At 40.7% G+C, this 23,114-nt stretch overlaps 3 protein-coding genes across 3 annotated transcripts; 1 reads left to right on the top strand and 2 right to left on the bottom strand.

The window, feature by feature from the left end:
* Positions 1-1,795: 1,795 nt before the first annotated feature.
* On the bottom strand, positions 1,796-18,019 carry LOC105390206 (armadillo repeat-containing protein 3). The gene is made up of 18 exons (XM_048633181.1): positions 17,769-18,019; positions 17,051-17,278; positions 16,450-16,611; positions 15,118-15,342; positions 14,703-14,828; positions 14,291-14,365; positions 13,831-13,990; positions 9,722-9,871; positions 6,162-6,289; positions 5,881-5,982; positions 5,537-5,658; positions 5,030-5,159; positions 4,651-4,786; positions 4,313-4,397; positions 4,151-4,219; positions 3,776-3,923; positions 3,161-3,328; positions 1,796-2,005 (listed from the first exon to the last, which is right to left on the bottom strand). The coding sequence occupies exons 1-18, from the start codon at positions 17,913-17,915 to the stop codon at positions 1,796-1,798; spliced, it is 2,571 nt and encodes an 856-aa protein (XP_048489138.1). The 5' UTR covers positions 17,916-18,019.
* A 179-nt stretch (positions 18,020-18,198) lies between these two features.
* LOC105390208 (17-beta-hydroxysteroid dehydrogenase 13) lies at positions 18,199-21,409 on the top strand. The gene is given in 7 exon segments (XM_048633521.1): positions 18,199-18,480; positions 18,829-18,966; positions 19,453-19,644; positions 19,994-20,055; positions 20,057-20,100; positions 20,596-20,766; positions 21,081-21,409. Coding segments are annotated over 7 exon segments (987 nt in total). The 5' UTR covers positions 18,199-18,246; the 3' UTR covers positions 21,227-21,409.
* LOC105390207 (zinc finger protein 37) lies at positions 21,359-23,037 on the bottom strand. The gene is made up of 2 exons (XM_011561474.3): positions 21,935-23,037; positions 21,359-21,763 (listed from the first exon to the last, which is right to left on the bottom strand). The coding sequence occupies exons 1-2, from the start codon at positions 23,011-23,013 to the stop codon at positions 21,412-21,414; spliced, it is 1,431 nt and encodes a 476-aa protein (XP_011559776.3). The 5' UTR covers positions 23,014-23,037; the 3' UTR covers positions 21,359-21,411.
* Between the last annotated feature and the right edge of the window lie 77 nt (positions 23,038-23,114).

Raw genomic sequence — 23,114 nt, forward strand, 5'->3', positions numbered from 1 at the left:
GCAGGGCAGAAATCCGCTCAAATGGCATCGCTCCAATAGATTTTATACGTACTTTCGTACACTATAAGGCGCAGCCGCCTTTACGGTGTAGCTATAAAAGCGCGATCCTTCTAATATCTTACAAAAAACATTTAAGTATTACCAATTTTGGGTTACTAGCATTTAACTGACTAGGTTTTAGGCCTAGTCCACCACGCTGGCCCAGTGCGGGTTGGTGGACCCCAACACAAGATAACGTATAATTGATGACATTACAATGTAACAGCGGTGTTAATGATCTAACAGACTATGGTGAAACTAGGCATTAAGGTCTAATTTAGCATCCTTGCTAACCCGTTTTGGGTGATGTATTTAACATTTTAATGGGTCGCGTACATAAATATAACGGGCTGTAGCGGGTTCAGTGCGAAAAACATAAATTTTCATGAACTGTCGCACACTATTACAAGACTCAACAGGCCACAGTTTTCATATTTTATAAAATTATTGGTTCGATTTGAGCGGATTTTAGCGCTACAATTGTTTATAATGTACGATCCATCGGTTTAGGTTAGGTTAGCATGTTTTAATTTATCGAATGACTTTCAGGGAAGTGCTATATTACTTAGGTACCTACCGTCTTCTTAGAGTTGCAGTGTAGCATCATAGTAAATTTATATTTCTTATAGTTGTGGTAAAGCGCGATCTCAGATTTACGATAACACACTACGTACCAATCTTTACATATAAATACATATTTACAAGCGTAAGTAGTAAGCTAGTAACAAGCACTTCTTTTTAAATACGCTCCAATATTAATTGTTTATTTTACGAAAACTGAGACACTTATTTACTTTGAAGAATACAGTAAGTACGCACTTAAAATATTTTCTTTATTATTACTTAAGATATGTTTTATTACTTGTTGCAAGCGAAACGTTGTGCAATGCTTTTATCGATTAAAATATCAAGTGATAGTTTAATTATTGAATCTTTAAGATTCGTTTATGTTTTATAAATCTTTCCAATATGTCGTGTATAGTTTAATGTTACTTTTAAAGGAAGTATTTTATTTTTATTACCAGTATTTTTACTTAATTATACTATGTTATGCATGCTTTAATAACATAAGGTAAACTACCACCGTTAAATTATAAGTACAATCTATTATAAGTATAAAATATCATAACTTTATGCATTTTTCTGTCATTCCATTTAAAATTATAATGTTGCCATCCAATATAAAATATTTTAGACTGAGAATAAATGTAAGATTTACTATACCTATAGTTTAAATGAACAAAATAATCTTATTTCTATTTTAATTACAGTTAAATAATTTGTATGAATTTGGATTCTAATTAAATGTAAGTGCAATAATCGTACATTGCACTCAAGATTTTTTACAGAATTGTATGAAATGCGTAATTTATTGCAATATCATGTGTAATGTATGTTTGTGATTGTCTTGTCCGTCCATTTTACGAAGAAGGAAGTGTCCTTTTATACATACACGTGTTTGTATGAAACCGTTAGATAAATAATTATTGTATTTTACTTAATGACGAAATGAAGTGTAAGTTTTGTGACTTGAAAACTGCCTTTGCATGTAAGACTAATTTTTAAACAAATAAAAAACATAATTCTATGAAAATACATCGTGCTTTATTAATTCTAACATTTATAACATCCCTCACTAGGTGGCGCCACTAGTATGAAGCACTGCTTTATCGACACAGTTGGAAAATATAAGTCACTGTTTTACCGACACAGTCGTAGTTCATACAAAGACAAAAGGCGCAAAAAGCCTAGCACTTCAAACATAGAACAGCGCATCGCAATAGCACTCATCAGGAGTCTTCCCCGCCACGTATCGCTGCGAGCACGTCACGCCACAGACGCGCTGGGCGTCGGCGCCCCCTGCTCTGACCAGGCGGCCCCGCTCCAGGTCCACTATGTAGTTCACTCGGAGTAGACCCGCCGGGTAGCCGCGTAGCGCCGGCCCGGGGATGATTTCGTCTTCGTCCTGGGGGAAATTAAGGTATATATTATTATAGCCCGATGAAGTGTGACGTGTGCCACTAAAATTGTGTGTCCCAACCGATTTACCTTTCTACTGGTTTCTTTATACTTACCTCTTTGTAGGTCGACTGGTAGAAGATGCTTTTAGCATTAAGTCCACCTATAGTGTACTAATACACTTAACACATATTTGTAGGTACGGTAATTTTATTCTTTATAAATACCGATTGTGGAAAGACCAGTCAACCAATGGACAACATTTCAAAAAACTAAAGCTGCTATAAATCGAAAACCATTTCGAGATTTAGCTCTAAAGGCCACAAAAAAAATGTTTTTGTATTTTTTGGATGTATCATTTTCGAGAAAATCATGAAATAGTAAAAAAGTGCTGATGACGTCATGCATCAGGTGCGATGCATTTTGATGATCAAAGCCTATAGATTTAAAAACAAAGTAACTGTCACTTTCATTTTTGATTGACGTTGACATTTTATCGTGAAGTTTTTGTTTATTTGGGTCATTTTCATAAATTCTGTTCTGACACTTTCTGACTATTTGTTTATTTATTATATATAATGGTTAGTACGTATTAAGAGATGACCTCTATATAATATGTCCCAGAGTATGCCACCGCCTACACAGCTGAAAAAATGCTTCTGAAAAATGCTTCTGGTTATTTTTTTACATGATAAGTACTTTGTATCATCAATGTCATTTGAAAATGACCCATTTATTGGTTGGCATGTAAACAAAGTTTAAATGTCACTTGTCAGTGTCATTTATGTTTTTTTTCGAGACTAAGGCAATAGACAAAATTAAAAATTGAACCTAATATGTGACGATACTTCCGGTTTTAAAATAATTAACTTTAAAGTTAAAAATAACATGCAAAAATTAATGTATATACAAAATAAAAAAATACGGGTCCTCTAATTTTCTATAAATTTTCCGAATAGCTAATAAAAATATAGGGTAAAGAAAATGAAATGTTGTCCATTATTGACTGATCATGTCAATGCCTTATTGACTGATAGATGATAGAAGATGTCACTGACTTGTTGAGGAAGGCCGAGGACCGGTTGTTGTGGCGCTCCATAGGAGAGGCCTACGTCCAGCAGTGTATGATTAGTGGTTGATGATGAACGACTTATTCACTAACCGGGTCACTCTCAGGTACGGCCACCTCGCACCACGCGCCGCCCCCACCCCGGCACAGTGCGCACGGCACGGCGACTCGGTCCGCCAACGCCTTGTATAGAAGAGCGCGTTCTAGAGGGCCGCCGCACCGCACGTGGCCTAGCGGTAGGACGCTAGTGTTCAGGTCTAACTGGGGGATAGAAGAAGAGTATTGTTAAAGTGGGGACAAATGAAATGAGCCTGAATGTATTGTTATTTCTCGTCCGTTGGTATGAGATGGTCCAATGAAGGACATCCTCAAGATCGCTGGTCTAAAGAGCTTAGGCTGTTTTTAACAGAATGCGGATTTGATCACGCACGTGGTATTGTAAAGCGTGGAAATGGCACACGAGACAAATAGTTTGAGATCCCGTGTGCGTGATGAAATCCGCATACTGTCAAAAACAGCCTTAGGCAGTAGGTATACTTAAGTACTTACCTGATTGAAGGATCTCGAGGAAGACGAAAGACAGAGTGTTGTGATGCTCTTTGGGAGAGGCCTTCATTAAGCAGTGTTAATTACTGCTAGCGGAATAGGTAATGAATATGAATCTAATATTAAATAAGTAAAATTCGTTATTTTAAAGTATTATCTCACCATCAAATCAGCCAGATGCAAGTCGACACTTGGCATAGAGCAATCTCTTTCCTCTGTAAGTCCGCACATCTGCTCTACCACAAACTGCGCCAGCTGTTCCGCTCTAGACTTCAAAGTTGTTGAAACTTCGTGGCACTTCTCGCGGTACCTGAAAGATATCGTGCTTATTGAATTAAGTACAAGCTAAGATTTCATAATAAATGGTACGGAATTTTTGTTCTTAGATACATGTAACTAGTTAAGGTATGCTATAATGAATGTGTAAAGTACCTAGTTACTATAAATACCTATTATTATGAAGGTATTTGGTGATCATATATATATAGGACGCCATCAGGAGACAAAATTAATGTAGATTTCTTTTAGCTTTCTTACCTGACTTCATACTCCGACTCATCAACTTCAGTGTATTGCATGGATTTACTTCCCTTACAACTACTTTCCCTGAAAAATCATAAATAAAGTCAGATTGACATTCAAATATTAATTAATTTCTGTTCTTCATTCAAATAAAAATTAGATAAGTACAGTACTTACGGCTCACCAAACCAGGAAAGCAGATTATCCAAATAATTGCGTAAGTTCGAATCGACTTTTGAGTCCGACGAACTGCGCTCGTGAGCTGAAAATAATATTGATCATCATAATGATGACTGATGGATTACGCTTTGGCCCCATTGGTGGCAGCGACGACGCATCACGCCAATAGGGCCTCGAACTAAGGAATACCTACTTACAGAAGACAGAGCATTGTGGCATCCCTATTATGTCCAGCAATTAACGTTTATTGGTCTAAAACCAAATTCTTGAAGGCGAATAAACTCTTTCTTTCAAATTAAGACACAAAGAATGAACAGTATAACTTAGAAACCTACAAGGTTCCGAAGCGTGTTTGGAGTTCCCAAAATTGATGACAAACACGGGGTCTTTGAACGGCCGCCGTGCGTCTCTTACAATATGCTTCAGCGGCAGGAACCTGTCGCTAATACGTTTCTGCACGTAGAAACCATCCTGAAATTTTGAATAAATAAATGTATTCATAAGTATATAGGTAGGTACTACGAAACGAATCAAGGCAATCAAAAAATACCTACTATAGTTAAGTAGACGAGTCATGCCAAGTCTTCTGTGCTACCTAATATGATTGAAGTAGGAAAGGAGGGTCAAGTATTGGTCTTCGATCATATTGGTACTAAAAAAAAATCCTTAATCTTTTAGGTATTATTCCATTGCGTTTTCAGTACTGTAACTTACGTGAGTAAAATCAGTGACGTCAAGTCGGCCGGTGTACGCAAACTTCGCCGAGGGGTTGTGTTTGAAGATGCTCTCCAACGCCGCTTCCCACGCACTCACCGCGTACCTAGCCTGGCGATTAGTCACCATGCTGCAATGGTTAAAATAATAATCGATTGAGTTTTTACGAGCGAAAAAAAAAGTCATTGCAAAACGCTACGACGTTGCTACGAGACGCTACGACGTTGCTACGACACGCTACGACCTTAGGACTCCCACACGATACGACATCGCAACGTAAAATTATCTCCTTCCCACTCGCAAATGTTTAATGGCATTGGCACGACGCGACGTCGTATCGTGTGTTTATGGGTGGGAGCAATAGAAATCTAGATTTCTGTGGTGGGAGCCCTTGCTACGAAACGCTACGCCGTTGCTACGACACGCTACGATCTTACTACACTACACACATGCTACGAAACGCTACTCAATAATATCAAATCTACATCATGAAAACGCAATTCTTACTAATGCAGAGTGCCAATCCCATGGTATACGTCTGCGCCGGCGGCGGTGACGCTGGCTAGGATGAGGTTGCACAGAGCTGTCCTCAGACCCAAGTGCTCGACCTTCAAGTTCTCTGAAACTACCTGGTGTAGTGGAAGATCAACCTGTTATTAGCCTGTCAAATTATGCTGCTATTCTAAAAATCTTTTGTATGTATATATTTTAAAGTAGAGTCGGGGAGCTATCACCATTCGTGCTAAGTTCTTGGTAACTCATTTACACTGCGGCATCGCTTTGTAAATTTGATAACTGATAAAGAATATTCTATCTATCTATTTAAAGTGTAGGTATATGTGTTTACTGACCTTTTCCCCTCCCTTGGAGGTAAACAGTTGCCTGCCCGGGTCTTCTGACATCAGCACTGACAGCGCTGAACAAGCCAGTATTTTCAGCTTTATGTCGATACGCTGAAACACAATCATGTTATATACCATCGGGGATGCTCGCACGACGAGATTTGTATGGATTAATATTGTGAATTACAGACAGTATACATGTACTTCTTCTACGATACCGCTTCTAGAACTACCGTTAAGTGTTTTGCCTTCTTTCGGGTCTTACTTTATTCCATCTCATTCCTAATTACCTGTACTATATTCAGGAGTTCGTGAATAAAGTGTGGGGTGAGCAGGGCTCGCATCGTCTCGTGGTAGTCGAGCAGGTTTATGTAGCACTGTACAGCCAAGCGTTGAGCTTCTACAGGAGTTTCTTTGTCTGTAAATTATTTAAAAATAACAATTGCTTGACCGAGAATTTTATACCTATGGTAAATAAATACAACAAGGTCATTTAAGGATATTCCCGTAAAATAAGACCTTTATATCAGGTATTATCAACACTATGGTTGGTGCTAAAAGAAAAAGTTATAGTTATAGTGTGCCAATATGAGCGGTGGTAGCTCAGTCGGTTAAGCGCCCGCTTCTCACGCAAGAGATGCGGATTCGAATCCCGGCGCTGACATGTTCCATTGTACCAATGAGTTCTTTTAACTTAAGTACAATGTATACCATCGCTCTTACGGTGAAGGAAAACATCTTGAGGAAACCTGCATATCTAGATTTAGCACATCTAGATATGTGAACCCACCAACCCGCAGTGGACCAGCGTGGTGGGAAATGGTCCAAGCTTATTCAATTCAATTCAATTCAATCATTTATTGGTAATAACTTAAATAATATTACAAGTCATTTACATAGGTATAGGTAATTGGTAATTATGCACTAGGTATAATTAAGTTACTTATACAATATAACATAGACTAGCTAAAGTAGGTAGTTATATAATTATGTTCATAAAGTAGAAGCACTGATAGTTAGGTATTTCTTTATACATATAAATAATTTAGTTATTAGGTAGTACATCAATAGTTTTTAGGTATTTCTATTAAGTAACAACATTTCAGCATTATTTGCATATTTGCATTGTGTTTTAGTATGATAGTATCTTATTTGAAAGCTTTATACACACTGTTTTTCATCGTTATGAGAGTTACTGTTGGTAGTAGGTACCAATAGTGCATGGGTTGGCGAGGTGAGGTCAAAGAACTCATTTATAGTATAGCATGCCGAATTAAGCAACATATTTTTAAGTTTTTTTGTAAAGGTGGCCTCATTTGTTTCGTTTTTAATGACATCAGGGATTACGTTATATATTTTTGGTCCTATTATATGGATGAGTTTATTAGACTTAGTTAGCCTGCAGCCGGGACAGTACAGCTTATCTTCACGGCGAGGGCAGGTGTTTGGACGAACATCCTTGTTTGTTGGGAAAAGGCTAAGATTACGCCTTACGTATTTAGCTATTTCTAATATGTATAGACACGGCAGCGTTAATATTTTGAGTTTTATGAATAGTTGCTTTGCTGGGGTGTCCCAAGGTACGCCCGCCATTATGCGCAGTGCACGTTTCTGAGATCTGAAAGCACGTCCTGCATCAGTTGAGTTGGCCCAGATATCGACACCATAACTTAGTATTGAGTGGAAATATCCAAAGTAGGCTTTTTTCATGTTATCTTCAGACAATGTAGGTTTTAATCTGCTAAGAGCATAAGAGGCTGATGATAGTTTAGAACAAATATTGTCAATTTGCGGTATCCACGTCAGGCCGGAATCAAAGGTGAATCCTAGGTATTTGACTGTGTCGACTTGAGGGACTAATAAGTTGTTACAAACGATGTTCAGTTCATGGCCTCTGGTTTTTCTCATTTGGAAGTGAATTATGTTTGTTTTTTCAACGTTTAACGCCATTCCGTTGGCAGCGAACCAGTTAGATAGGTCGCTGATGGTTTTATTTAGTTTAGATTTAAGTTGTTCGTAACTTTCGGCGTTAACAATTACACAACCGTCGTCGGCAAAAAGAACATAATCTACGTTTTCAGACGCTGTAGTTAGGTCATTGATTAAGATTAGAAACAGATTATTGCCCATTACCGATCCTTGGGGGACAGCGCAGGGGCCTATGGTTTCTAAGTTTGATTGTGCATCATTAACGCGTGTGCTCTGTTTACGCTCGTGTAAAAAAGATGCAATGGTTTCCAGAAAATAACCATTAACACCGTACAGTTTGAGTTTGTTTAGGATTAGTGAATGGTCGACAAGTTCGAAGGCGCGGGATAAGTCGCAGAATATGGCGGCGACTTGTCGGCCGGCGTCCAGGTGACTCATTAGTTTGGTTAAGACATCGCGAGCCGCGTGCACAGTGGATCGCCCGGCTTGGTATGCGTATTGCTGCTTGTTTAGGAGATTATTTGTGTTGAAGAATAACATGAGTTGTTGGCTGATTAGATTCTCAAATATCTTAGATATTATTGGGATTTGTGATATTGGTCTAAAGTTTTTAAGGATATGCATGTCGCCCTTCCCTTTATAGACAGGTTGAACCTTTATTATTTTCAGAGCTTCGGGGTAAATACCGCACTGTACACACTCGTTAAATAGATGACATAGTAGTGATATTAATACAGGGGGTAAATAGTCAAGTACCAGAGTAGACATGTCATATATGTCTTTTGATTTTTTACGTTTGATGTTTTTGACTACTTTCAATATATCAAGTAAAGTAAAACATTTAAATGAAATTGTTGGTATTTGGTCTGGTAAGTAGGTATTTAAAAATGTGATTGCCTTATTTATTTCCGGCTTAGCAGAGTTATTATTTGCTTCTATGTAGAATCGGTTTAAGGCGGCGGCGGTGGCAGCCGCGGCGTCGCGCGCGCCTTCACTGTCTACAGTATCTACCGAGGTTTTGCTAACAAGTACGTTTAGTGCATTGTTGTTTCCCGTGCGGCAGGTCTCGGATGAGATCACTTGCCATACTTTCTTACACATGTTGCTGCCGTCATATTTTGTTATCGAGTTGTTTAGAAATTGTTTTCGGGAATTGTATAACTCGGAGTTATATTTAATTTCAAGATCAAGTAATTGAACGTTAGTTTGTATGTTACAATTCGGCTTTAATAATTCATGTTTTTTTGAAGATATTTGTTTACGTAAGGATCTGGCGCGGTCGCTCACCCATGCACTAGAGGAACTCTTTGACGGATAAATTCTAATTGGAAAATGTACATCATACATGTGTTTAGTTATATTAATTACAGAGTTGAGTTGTTCACCAGGACAAAGATATTTTTTCATCAATGAATCCCAGTCATACATGCATAAGGCATTTGTGAAAGCGTTTATCTTGCATTCTGAAAATAGACGCGTTTGGGACGTAGGGTTGTTTTTTTTACAGTTATTATATAAGTTTAAAATTAGTATTACACCTAAATGGTCAGAAATGTTCAAGTTTATACTTTCATTTAATAAAATATCAGACTTTAGTACGTTAGTGTAAGCGTGATCGATACATGTTTTAGAAGTTTCAGTGATTCTTGTTGGAAAGTTAATCACAGAGATAAAACCTGATGATTTTACAAGCTTAGGAAGGCAATTTAGACCTTGGGGATATGCACAAAGGTTCCACTCGAGAGAGCCAGGTGCAGGTACTGACACCCCCACAGAGAATAGAATAGTGTGCCAATCACGACTATTTTTGACACTAGTCTATAGCTAATCAGATAGGCAGTTCACCGCCTACAAACACTTATCGACTATATAGAGTCGACAATATTCGTGATCCACACACAGTACATAACTACCAACTAACATTTCTTATTAACATTGACGACGGCACTGAAGGTCTTCGGTGCTACCAGGGCGGTGGCGGCGCGCGGCGTGGCGCGGGTCAGCTCGCCTAGCGCCTTCAGAGCGTTGATCCTCACGTCGAACCAGGCAGCCCGCTCGTCTGCGAGGATCGCTGGAGGGATGAAAATCATCAATAGATTGGGGTCCGGAATGACGTGACAATTGCATTTTATGTATAAACGTCTGGTTTATCCAGAGCAGTCAGCAGCTGATGCTATTTTGACTTTCTAGTGTTTGTCACTGACACCGGAAGATCAATAGCTTGTATAACAGAAATACATCGGTCTGCTTTGTATCTACAAGATTGAATCATACGTAATCTTTAATTACTATGGTATGCGCAATGAAAGATGTTGCGAGTCTTCGAGATTGAACGCGATGAAAAACTTTTATAATACAGCAACAGCAGACACATTACAAAGTTAATAAACATCTCCTCGCCACTCACAAGCCAGTGCCTCCACGACACCCGCGTCGCACATCCTCACAGCCGCCTCCGCCAGCCGCGCCATGTTGCCGCCGCGAGCGCCGCGTCCGCCAGCAGCTCCACGTCCGAGCCCAGCAGCAGGTGACAGAGTGTGTCTTCTAGTGTTCTACGATGATTGCTGCTGATACGGGAGTGCTAAGAGATGGCTACGCCGATGCTACGAATATTGCTACGAGACAAATTTTGTGTCACTTTTCTTTTCTATTATATTCACCGTGTCCGCACAGCGATATATCACCGCGTGTTTTTTTTTTTATCGCAATTCTGTAACACGTTGAATATTATACGAGTATCCGCACTGGCATTAAAAATCGCGTATCAGTACAGGCGTCGGAATATATTATTATCACGCGGTGATATCGCTGTGCGGACATACCTTACAATTGCTGTATTATAGTTACAAACAAGCCAGAGCCTCCACGACGCCCGCATCACACATCCTGGCAGCCGCCTCCGCCAGCCGCGCCATGTTGCCGCCGCGAGCGCCGCGTCCGCCAGCAGCCCCACGTCCGAGCCCAGCAGCAGGTGGCAGAGTGTCTCTACTATATAGTGTTCTACGATGATTGATTCGGAAGTGCTACGGGCATGCTACGAGACTAGTTACAAAAAGGGTATACTAAGCCGAAACCTACAAAAATTAAATCAGCATATCAAAATTTGCGAAAAAAAACAGTCTCCATAGTAAAAAAGTCACGTGACCAACAAAGCTTGTAAGTATGGCAAAATGTTTTTTTCTTCGTGAATTTTGAAATTCTGATTTCATTTTCGGGCTTAGATACCTATAACATGCTGCACATGTAGGTCGGCTTAGTACGTCCCCTTTTTGCAACAGCCTGTATATTCATCTAAGCTGTCAGCTTTTACCCAACAGCGACATCAACAATGGATGTATTAGTTACTAACAAGCCAGTGCTTCCACGACGCCGGCGTCGCACATCCTCACAGCAGCCTCCGCCAGCCGCGCCATGTTGCCGCCGCGAGCGCCGCGTCCGCCAGCAGCTCCACGTCCGAGCCCAGCAGCAGGTGACAGGGTGTTCTACCAGTGTGCTACGATGATAGGTACGGAAGTGCTACGGGCATGCTACGAGATGGCTACGCTGATGCTACGAATATTGCTACTTGAATACTGCAAATATTGTGTCACTTTTCTTTTCTATCTATATTTAAAGCCAAACCAGGAATATAAAAACCCTGTATTAAGTGCGCCACATTCGCGTTGAGGACTGCAACACTAAGTATAGCTCTACCAATGTGAATTGGCCATGCTCAAATTTAATTGACATTTTGTTATGATTTAGGTATTTTGAAAAGAGTGTCAGTAGCTGAATGATAGGATATTATATCCTATGGGTTCTTTGAAACTTAAGTAACATGTGTACTAACAGCCTTACGGTGAAGGAAAACATCGTGAGGAAACCCACATTTAGATTACAGTTGTGTAGGTATTTACCTTGTCACAACCCATCACGTCTCCACTGCTGGGGTACGAGTCTCCTTTCAATGAAGGAATGGTTTAGGTCTAGTCCACCACGCTGGCCTAGTGCGGGTTGGTGGACCCAAACACAAGCAAACTTGTGCTGAGAGAGATGTCGGGTAAGTGGGTAACCCGACTGTCACATGTTTTCAAGACGCCCGAAGGCCTCTGACTAGCCTTAACGACTGCTTCCGAAACAGCAACCGGGACCCACGGCTTAACGTGCCGTCAGAAGCACGGAAGCTTCCAGAAAAGAACCACTTGAAATCGGTCACCCATCCAATAACTGACCGTGCCAGTTGTTGCTTAACCTCAGTGATCAGTTACGATCACAGAACGGACGCTTCGAATAGGTACTCATTCTCTCGCAATTTGAAAATAGAGAAATTCTTCTTCTTCTTTCGTGTCAGTGAACATGCGAATTTTTATATTTGTCCAGACCAAAAAGAAGCAACTTTGATAGCATTCTGGTTGGCTTGGAGTAAGTCTTAGAGAGAAATTGACTAAAAGGCATATTTGCTGAAATGGTTTAGGAAATTATTAATACCTACTCGTAGCTTACAAATTTGCCAAATTAATTTGCTCTTACTATACTGTATACCTACCAGTCATTTTGACAATAGTATCAGTTATGTTATCAAGAGGAATAAAGTCCAATCCCTCGGATTTTTTCTCCGACAAATACTTGTGTATGTGGTAAATTAGATTCCTTTCACGGCTATGGATATATTTCGGCATTTTGAAACACAAAAAACTCACAAAAGCTATAATAAACACTACGCATTGACAGCATCACACTTTGACAGCAATAGACAAATGACATTTTGAGTTAATGATACCCGTGCAAGAAAAAAGTTCTATTGCTTTTCCGCAATATGGCGAGGGTTTTTATATTCCTGGTTTGGCTATACCTAAGCTGTCATAATATCTAAAATCTGGTCCCACAGGTCATTAAGGCTGTGTCTGCACAGCGATATTTCACCGCGTGGTTTTTTTTCTTGCAATTCTGCAACACATTGAATATTATACGAGTATCCGCACGTGCGGTAAAAAATCGCGTCTCGGTAGGTACAAGCGTCGGATTACATATAATTCACGAGAATTATTATCGCGCGGTGAAATGTTGCTGTGCAAATACAGCCTTACAATATTAGTTACTAACAAGCCAGAGCCTCCACGACGCCCGCATCACACATCCTGGCAGCCGCCTCCGCCAGCCGCGCCATGTTGCCGCCGCGAGCGCCGCGTCCGCCAGCAGCTCCACGTCCGAGCCCAGCAGCAGGTGACAGAGTGTCTCTACCAGTGTTCTACCATGATTGCTATGGACGTGCTACGGGCTTGCTACGAGATGGCTACGCCGATGCTACGAGACTACTACGTATTGTGTCACTTTTCTTTTCTATCTACAGGTTGTTGCAAAAAGGGTATACTAAGCCGTAACCTACAAAAATTAAATCACCATATCAAAATTTGCGAAAAAAAACAATCTCCATAGTAAAAAGTCACGTGACCAACAAAGCTTGTATGGAAAATGATTTTTTTAGCGAATTTTGAAATTCTGATTTCATTTTCAGGCTTAGATATAACATGCTGCACATGTAGGTTAGTATACCCATTTTGCAACAGTCTGTATATTCATCTACGCTGTCAGCTTTTACCCAACAGCGACATTAAAAGCGGATTAGTTACTATTATACTAGTTACTAACAAGCCAGAGCCTCCACGACGCCCGCGTCACACATCCTGCCCGCAGCCTCCGCCAGCCGCGCCATGTTGCCGCCGCGAGCGCCGCGTCCGCCAGCAGCCCCACGTCCGAGCCCAGCAGCAGGTGGCAGAGTGTCTCTACTAGTGTTGTATGATGATTTCTGTGCTACGAGATGGCTACGCCGATGCTATGAGACTACTACAAATGCAATGCAGCATGTTATATCTAAGCCAAAAATTCGCGAAAAAAAAAACATTTCCTTTAGAATAGAAATAGAGCTTAGTTATGCTGCTGCACATGTAGGTTTCGGTTTAGTATACCCTTTTTGCAACAGCCTGTGTATTCATCTATGCTGTCAGCTTTTAGAAAACAGCGACATTACTAATTCATGTATTAGTTACTAACAAGCCAGAGCCTCCACGACGCCCGCGTCACACATCCTCACAGCCGCCTCCGCCAGCCGCGCCATGTTGCCCGCCGCCAGCGCCGCGTCCGCCAGCAGCTCCACGTCTGAACCCAGCAGCAGGTGGCAGAACACCAGGTCTGCTCCTGTCTCGAATAGAGCCTGGAAGTTGATGGTATAGTGAGCTTGTTAGAGTTGTTGTGTGTTACTCGGTGTGCGGTTCAGGTGAGGGTGAAGGCAGGATGAGTGTTGGACCACCCGTATCGTGGTCTAATTAAAAAGCCACTAGATATTCGAATAAATGATTTTAACTTTTTAATTAATTATAATACGATCATTGCCATTGGTGCGAAAGTGCTACGGGCATGCTACGAGATGGCTACGCCGATGCTACGAATATTACTACGAACGGCTGTAGCTGTGGGATGGTATTTACTATTGCTTGAAATCGAAAAACTTTACCTTTCTCCCGCTTTCAGTTAGTGTCATCTTGGCCAGTGCAGCGAGCGCACGTGGCTTCAGCTCCACAGGTGCTATCTGTAGGATGAGAAGTATTATGTGTAAGTACAAACGCATTTACCTACTAACATAATGAGTTAAAATTTTAATCTTGTATTGCCACTTGCCACTAACAATAACTTGTTTTTGTGGCAGAAACAATTTACTTCTTATACCTACTTATTCACAATCTACGCTGGGGATTAACAGGCAAAGGGGGCCACCCTAAACAATTTGTGTTTATGAGGATAAGATAGAAACGGGTGGGTTATGAAATTCGTGAATATATTTACGTACACTGCTCGTTTAACGTACGTTTTACACGATTTATTCACAGATTTTTCCATTTTCTCCCTCTCTCTCTCTCTCTCCGTACCTCTAGATACGCCAGCAGGCGCTGCAGCGCGCCGGCGCGGTGCGCGTGCGCCGCGTTGTCCTCCGTCTCGACGTAGTCGCGGATCACGTCCAGGATCAGGGAGTGGATGTCGCGGAAGTCGTACGTCTGTTGGAGGAGGATAGGTGAGGAATGAATTATCGAACGAACTTCAAAACACCTTTATTTTTAATTATGTATTGTAACTACCTAGTGAAAAGTAAAGGCAAATTAATATAATAATATTATGTTTCGGGTCAAGGTACTTAACATGCTGCACTTTCTTCTCAAGGTTAGTCTTTGCACCATAGGTACTTATTTGAATTTTGTTTTCAATGTACGATCCGTAAATAAGATTGCTCTGGTCACACAAAAAGTACTGGTTATTTTAACTAAGTACTTTATTTTGTTAGCGTACCTCAAGAATATCACAAAAATCGCTGATACCAGTCGACGCTTTGAAACTCTTCTGTATATGCTCATCCTTGAACCGTCCAAGCAGTTGGCCGACAGTCTTGATGGCTGCGTGTTGAATGGCCACGTATTTGTTCTTCATCAGAGCCAGGATCGGTGGCCAGGTGCAGTGAGGGTTCATTGTTACTTCTGACGCAGACGCTGGGTCGTCTAATAGGTTGCTTATGGTCTAGAAAGTGTGATAAAAGCTTAGTTTAAAGCTGACTCAATGACAATGACTCCAGGCCAGGGCCGGATTTAGGAGAGGGCAACCGGGGCAACTGCCCCGGGGCCTCCACAAAAGAGGGGCCCCCACAATAGACACTTCGAAAAAAAAAAAGTATTCCTTTTTTTATTTCCGCTGGAACTAGTAAACACTAGACAAAAAAACGCTGTTGTCGCTTTTAGAAATTTTCTTTGGTTGTTTTACATTGCTAGTGTAAGGCTTCTTAATTTTTCTTGTAACCTTCAAAAGCATCAACAAGATGGATGCTGAAAATTGGCACGGTGTAGCAGAGGCATTGGCGAAAGTTTATCAGGATGATTTAGAACCTAATCTTGGTAATGAGTTGGTTCAATTTATATATTTGATCGACTCATACAAAAAGCACTATGGAAAAGACCAATCTCCGGAACTATTTTACTACCAAATTCTAGAACATCAAAATTTCAGAGCTACATTCCCAGACTTTGAAATTGCATTGAGAATGTATTTAATTTTGATGATATCAAATGCACAGGAGATCGATTATTTTCAAAAATTAAAATAAAAAAAAAATAGGCTTCGAACCACGATAGGACAAAATCTTCCATCAAAGCTTTCTCTCCTGAGTATTGAAAGTACCTATTCTAGTCCGGGAACTGGGTATCCAAAGAAAAAATTAATTTCCAAAAATTTCATTTCAGATAAGTACTTCTCGTTTTCGATTATATTTTATATGTTTATTAAATTATAAAATCATCTACACTAGGCACTACAACACAAAAAATAAATCTGAAAAAAAAACTGAAAATTATTTGGGGCCAGGGGGCCTCCACTTCATTGTTGCCCCGGGGCCTCTCGACCTCTAAATCCGGCCCTGCTCCAGGCTTTGGAATTCTTCATGTGTAGGTTTAAACTGAGGTTGGTATTCGGCTGATACATAGGTGTGTAGATATATGCGTAGAGCAGCCAAATTAGCATTCCATGAAAAAATATGATATAGGATTAAACTTGCTAGCTATACTTACCCAGAATAAAGTTAGCCCACTCTCACTAATTACCTACATCAATCACTCCGTATAATTAGATTGATACCTGAAGACAATTCTTCTGCACATCAGGGTCAGCGCTGCTCTTCATCCTATTGAACAGCGTGCTGATGACATTGGTGGCCACGAGCTGGTCGCATCCGAGCGGCTCGCGGGTCACCTCCGCCAGGATTAGAGACGCGAACTCCAGGACATATACATCTTCCATCTGGAACATTATACAGAGATGTAGAGAAACTGCCAAATTATATTCCTGACCGATAGGTAAATATTTTGTTTTAAGGAAGATATTTCCTTTCGGGTCTTGGATGTGCCCACATACTTGATGTTACTCATAATATAGCCGAATTTCGTTGTAGTTAAAAACTGTTGGATCTATTTGGTGGTGGGTGGTTGGTGTTTTTTAATAGTTAAATGGATTTATAAATTATTTATTTCAGAAGCACATTGATACCTAGTCTTTGTAGTCAGAACGTTCCGTAGGAAGCCAAGATCCTAGGTTTACTGCAATAGACTGACGACAGCGACATCATCATTCATAACATCAAGAGCTTTCAGCTATAAGCAAAACTCAAAAATCAAAACCGCGTTTTCTTTTTATAAGTAACTACCTACTTAACTATCTCACAACTATTAAACCAACTTACTTTACCCAACAGCGCCGCCACAGTCCTCACATTCTCCGCATCCGCCAACACTACCTCCGGCGCCGTCGGCAGCTGACACAGCTGCGCGAGGGCCTTCAGCGCGAACCGCTGCACGTTCAGCGCTTTGTGCTGGATGTGAGGCAGGATGTACTTGATAGCATCCAGGTGGAATAGGATCTCGCGGTTGCGAGTGTCTTGAGCGGAGAACTTGGTGATCGCGCGGAGAGTCTGAGGGAAATTAGGAATGTACAAATACAAAATATATTTATTTAACCCATTTTCACACACATTTTACAAATACACACAAGTCAGTAAAAACATAGGTACATTAAGAAGTTACTTAAGAACAAGAAAGTTATAGGTACATTAAGAAGTTATGTAGGTCGATCTATCCAGATAAACAATAATACGGTATATACCTACCCTACCCTTCGCCATCAGCCTGTAAACGGCCACTGCCGGAGATACTTAGGCCTCTTATAAGGATTACCACAACCTGTGCTCGGCTTTCCTGATCCAGCTACATTCAGCTATCTGTATAAGGTTTCCTCACGCTATGCTTATTTGATCTCAATAAGTGTTTAGTTACCACACTGGACAATGGACATGCATCGGTTGTTCAACATAGGGTGTACAGCCGACCTACGGTCCATAGTTACTTACTTCTTGTATACTTATAGTGTGTATAGTGACTCTATACCTTAGGTATTTTACCCACCTGGCATAATATCTCGTCTTCCTCAGACTCCAGCAGTAGGACGGCGGTGTGGGCCGTCTCTGGCGTGATGTGGTACGGGTGGAAAGTCAAGTCCTTTTTGTCTGTAGAGCGGTTCTCCCGTGCTTTTTGTAATGGTTTCTTCGGCATATTTACCTACCTATTGCGTAAATGCTCAGAAGTTTCGGAAATGCTTAAAAGTTAATTATGTTAATTATTTACAATACCAAGTTATATTTTTCCTTTTTCCTTGTTTGTTTACATTAAAATACAGCACATGCGGCCCAAAAAAAACGTATATTTGTCAAATTACCACAAATAACACAAACGAAAAAAAATCACCTTTATCATCTCATCACCTCTTTTCACTATAAACCAGAGAATAATTTTGAACGCAACTGTCTGTGTCAGACTTTGACACTTTCCTATCGCCGATCATGCTTGCGTATTTTTGTTATCATCTTTACCCTTATTTATAGTGATGGCTAGGCAAAACGTATTTGTACGTACAATAGGAGGCGCGGCAAGAAAATTCAGGGCTATCCAAGAAGTCTGGATTCTTCCCTGGTGGGGCAGTGGGGGGTGGGCGAATGTTCCCCTCTGGACGCTAGATTGTGTTGTGTTGGTTGTGAAGTTGTGTTCCACTTGTGCCGTGGCCGCGTTCCATTTTATTATCCCGCCAGTCATGAAATCCATGTATGGGGAGACTGTTCTGGTTAGTAAATAATCATATCAGCTATTAAGACTTCATGTACATAAGTAGGTAGGTAAGTTAAGTAAGGGTAAAGGCATAGGTATATAACCTTGATGTTTTACTTTTCAAATGTCTTGCTGCTCCAATTTATGAAGGAGATGGACATTTACTTTTTTTTACTACAAAGGTTCCATTTATAGTTACAGGAGCTATATGTAGGTACTTAAAATATGCTAGCGGAGCTGATAACAAGGAAATATATACCTTCATAGGTTCTTCAGGGTTTCAGAACCAACAGAATAGAATTTAAGGTAGGAATGTAATGTGTACATACGTACACTATCCCATTTACTAACCCTCACTCATCAGATAACAGGCGCCGGGCGCGGGCTAGGCCGCGAGCTGGCGCTGCAGCTGGCAGGGCTGGGCGCCTCCGTGGTGTGCTGGGACCGCGACGAGCCGAGGAACCAGGCCGTCGTCACCGAGATACGGAGCAGGGACGGCGAGGTGTGAGACATGACCATGACTGTGTTGCAAAATTATAATGTCATTATGCTAACAGATCTTCGCAGTTATGAAGCTGAAGCTTATGTTTGGAGAGTATAAAACACGTGAATGTTAGATCGTGAGCCTTACCGTGTTCGTGAATCACCAATTCATTAGGAATGATGATTCTCATCAGGTGACCTCCGGATTCACTTTTATCCAAAGGTTTTGTGGTAAATTATAGTACACCTACCTACTTCAACTTACTACCAGGTAGGTACTTCCGTAAAGTACCTACCTAAGTATACCTACTATTTTAGGTAGGTATATTTTTAACGCAAGATAAATTATGTACTTATATCTATGCTGCTGCTTGCTGGTGACCGGGTAATAACCAATAGTGCCTATCCACATAGTACCTATATCTAACTGCACGTCTAATCTAGCAGAGTACCTAACTACAATGCTCTGCTTATCTACCTACTCATTTCTTCTCCCCCGCCCCAGGCATACGGCTACACGGTAGACGTGTCATCGCGCGAGCAAGTAGAACTCATAGCTGGCTCCATGCGGCGGCTACAAACAGACGTGTCTATGGTCATCTGCACCGCGGAGGAGCAGACGTATGCACCCTTCCTGCAACTCAAGCCGGAGGAGGCGTTGAGGGTTGTTGAGGTCAACTTGCTGGCGCATTTTTGGGTAAGAGGTAGTTTTTTATAGTTTGACAGAATCTGCATAATGTTTAAGTATATTTTTAATGTAGGTATCGGTGATAAAAAGTAGAGCAAGGTTGTATCACCGTTGTGAAAGGATTTTATGCAGTGAGATTATTGTCAGTCGCTGCTGCTGACTGCCCATGCTCGTGTATTCTATGCAATTATGCTGGCAAAGGGAAGGCTTATATACTGATTTTACTGTTCGATAGCTTAGTTAGGTATTTTACCGATAGAAGGCCAGGTTTTATAGTAGGTATTAGAAGCTACTTTTTATTCCAGAAGGGAAACCCAGTAATGGGTACAAAACCTTCATAAAGTTATTCTTTACTCAGATAATCCGTGCATTCCTCCCGCACATGATCGCGCGGCGCCACGGGCACCTGGTCGCCGTGAACTGCTGACGCCGCGCCGCACTGCGCCGCCATGTATGGACTCAGAGGTAAGGCCGGCTAAAGAGATATGTGTCCACCCACAGCGTGGGTAAGGCGATTAACACACTTGACCGCGCACCGCCGAGCAGAGCGGTTTATCATTGCAAATAAATTATGTTTTATATAAAAACGTTACCCGCTGCCTCGCCATTATCGCGCGAAAATTTACTTTATAAAAATCTGCAATCGGCGTGGTGAGGCGGTGCTTGTGTGAATCACCTAGAACAACAAAACTTCGTCTTAGCGCGTGGGTTTATTGAAGACGAACTAAAGTTCGCCACCGTGATGAGAAGAAGGTCAGTTGTCAGTCCGCTACGCTGATATGGTTGATCGACTTCCGTTTTGGTTTGCTGTTGCATTGCCTCGTAGTAAGCCCACCTTTTGTGCATATATTATATATTTGTGCAATAAAGAATTAAATAATAATAATAATAATACACTCTATACAATCAACGTGAAATGTGTCAAACCAATTTATACACCACCTCAAACCCCCACCCCAGGCCTAATGGACTCGATATCCGAGGAGCTCCGCCTAGACACGTGGACCAAGAGCATACGCACGACGTCGGTGTACCTGGGGTCGGTGACCCCGCACCAGGCGCCGCCGCACCGCTTCACGGGGTGCTACCAGGATGTCAGCACGGAAGAGGCGGCTAGGATTATTATTGATGGTGCGTTGGTATTGTAAAAGTGGTAGGTAGAGTAAGGCGAAAGGGGATGACTCAGCTGTCCCTATAGTTGAGTTTGTTAACGGCGTAGATAAACGTCGATATATCGCGATTCGCCATAATTACGACGATTGTTGGAACTCGCATTAAACGAGTTTATCGGCGTCGATAACATACCCGTGTAGCAGCCGCAGCTCCTCAAAACCGTTCAAAAAAAATTCTTTCATGATTACCTAACTCCGCTAGAAGAAGTATTTATAAAAACTGTTATACTGAATACCGCGGATTTCCTTCTCACAGAAGTCTATTTATTTCAGGCATACGGAAGAACAAAAGAAATATCAGCATACCATCATTCATGAGGTGGCTTATTCAACTCAGCAACATTCTGCCATATAGGATAAGGATCATTTTCATGGATTTCTTCACGTTTAGCCACAGAGGGTGGTTTTGTTTCTGCTAATCTGAGCCATAGAATGAAAACTTGCCCTAGTTTATTGATAAAATATTTTATTTTTTATATTCATTTCTTAATGGAGTTACTTATATACTTAGATGAATACTGTCTAACTTATGAGTCATTTACACAAATTATAATATACTTACTTAGATAAATGTTTAAATAAATAAATGTTCTAGATATTATAATCAGTCTTTCACTGTTTTATCTTGTAAGTTATTGGTGACACAAGCATGTGAGTTTAATTTACAAACACTAACAGTATCTCCACATCTTTCACACATACTTTTTTCTTCTAGACAAATATGTTTATTTTTACCTTCAACACTCTTGAATTCTATGTGACACATTTCACATTTCTTACAGCTGGTAGATCCATGTGAATGTTGGTGTAAATGTCGTTTCAGAGATGAGTGAGTGGTAAAACTTTGTCCGCACGTTTCACACAGGTGACTCTGGAGTTCTGTGGCAACTGTGTGTCCCTTCACATGGACATAGATATTTCTTCTGTCCTTTGATGTGTAGCTGCACACTTTACACCTGTAACAGAGTGAACATTGAATTGCGAAAGCTACATAATAGTCAAAAACAATATTCATTATTGCACACAACACAAACAAAATTTACAAATTTTATATAATGTTACAATATTAAACTTTGTAATTCCGTACACATATTTTTAATAATCAATCATGTTGTTTATTTACTGACCTGTACATAACATCACCAGAAGTTTGATGCTCATTTGATTTATGCAGCGCAAGGTCATCCTCAGTAGAGAACACATGACCACAAATGTCACAAATTCTTTCTTCTGCCTTTTTCACATGGCTTTTAGCATGTCTATAGAGCTGTAACCTGTCTTTAAATATTAAAGAGCACTGTTTACAGCGGAATGTACACTGTATGGTTGTGAAGTCAGCTGTACAGTTCTTATAGTGATGTAGCAGGTCATATCTGTTGATGAAAGTTGCTCCACAGTTGCAAGAGACAGGGTATGATGTGACATGAGTTATTCTATGCTGCAGCATTTTGAGCTTAGAGTCAAACAGTATAAGACACTTATTACAAGTTCTTGAAGCATCATCACAAATACTCAAGTGTCTGGATAACTTCTGTATGTTTTCAAACTTAGTTTTACATGCAAAACAGTTTGTAACCTGTTTCTCTGTACTTTTAGCTTTTGGTTTGGTATCTTCAACTTCTTTCATCAGTAATTTTTGAACGATTTCAGTGTCTGAGTCTAGTACATCAACATCCATGTTAATTTTACCACTTTTCGCAGTTGTTGCTAGTTCTTTTTTCTTTGGACTTATTGACTTTGAACCTTTCAGGTTACCTGTAAGCCTGTTGAAGGTGTCCATAGAGTTTTCATGGTTTTTATCCAACATATTCACTATAGACGGTATATCTTCCTTACCCAGATTGCTCAAATATTCTTCAATATTAGCATTATTATTGAGGAACTCTAGAAGTGAATCTGAATTGTACTCGGAATCCGGGAGTGGTTGTATGGGTGCTTTTGTTTCTGTGGATTTCCTGGCCTGCTCCTGGATGCAGGACTCCAGCCAGTCCTGGGAGCAGCGAGCGTTCAGTTGGAAGTGGTAGAACTCGGCCAGTTGCGACACACACGACACACATACCAACTTGGGAAGCTGGTCGGTGCTGGACACGGTCAGGGCGAGGCAAGACTTCATATGTAATTGGATAGAAGGATTTTCTAATAGAGAAACGTGCACCGATTCCTCGTCTAGACACAGCCGGCAGCGATTTCTCACGTTTTCGCACATTATGAAGGCAGATGAGAGGTTTTGATTCACAAGTCAAAAGCAAAAGGGTACATACGACGACGCACTAAAACTTGATCTATAATATTATAATGGGTTATTAA

Source organism: Plutella xylostella, chromosome 5 (assembly GCF_932276165.1).
Source record: "Plutella xylostella chromosome 5, ilPluXylo3.1, whole genome shotgun sequence".
Classification (NCBI taxonomy): Eukaryota; Metazoa; Arthropoda; class Insecta; order Lepidoptera; family Plutellidae; genus Plutella; species Plutella xylostella.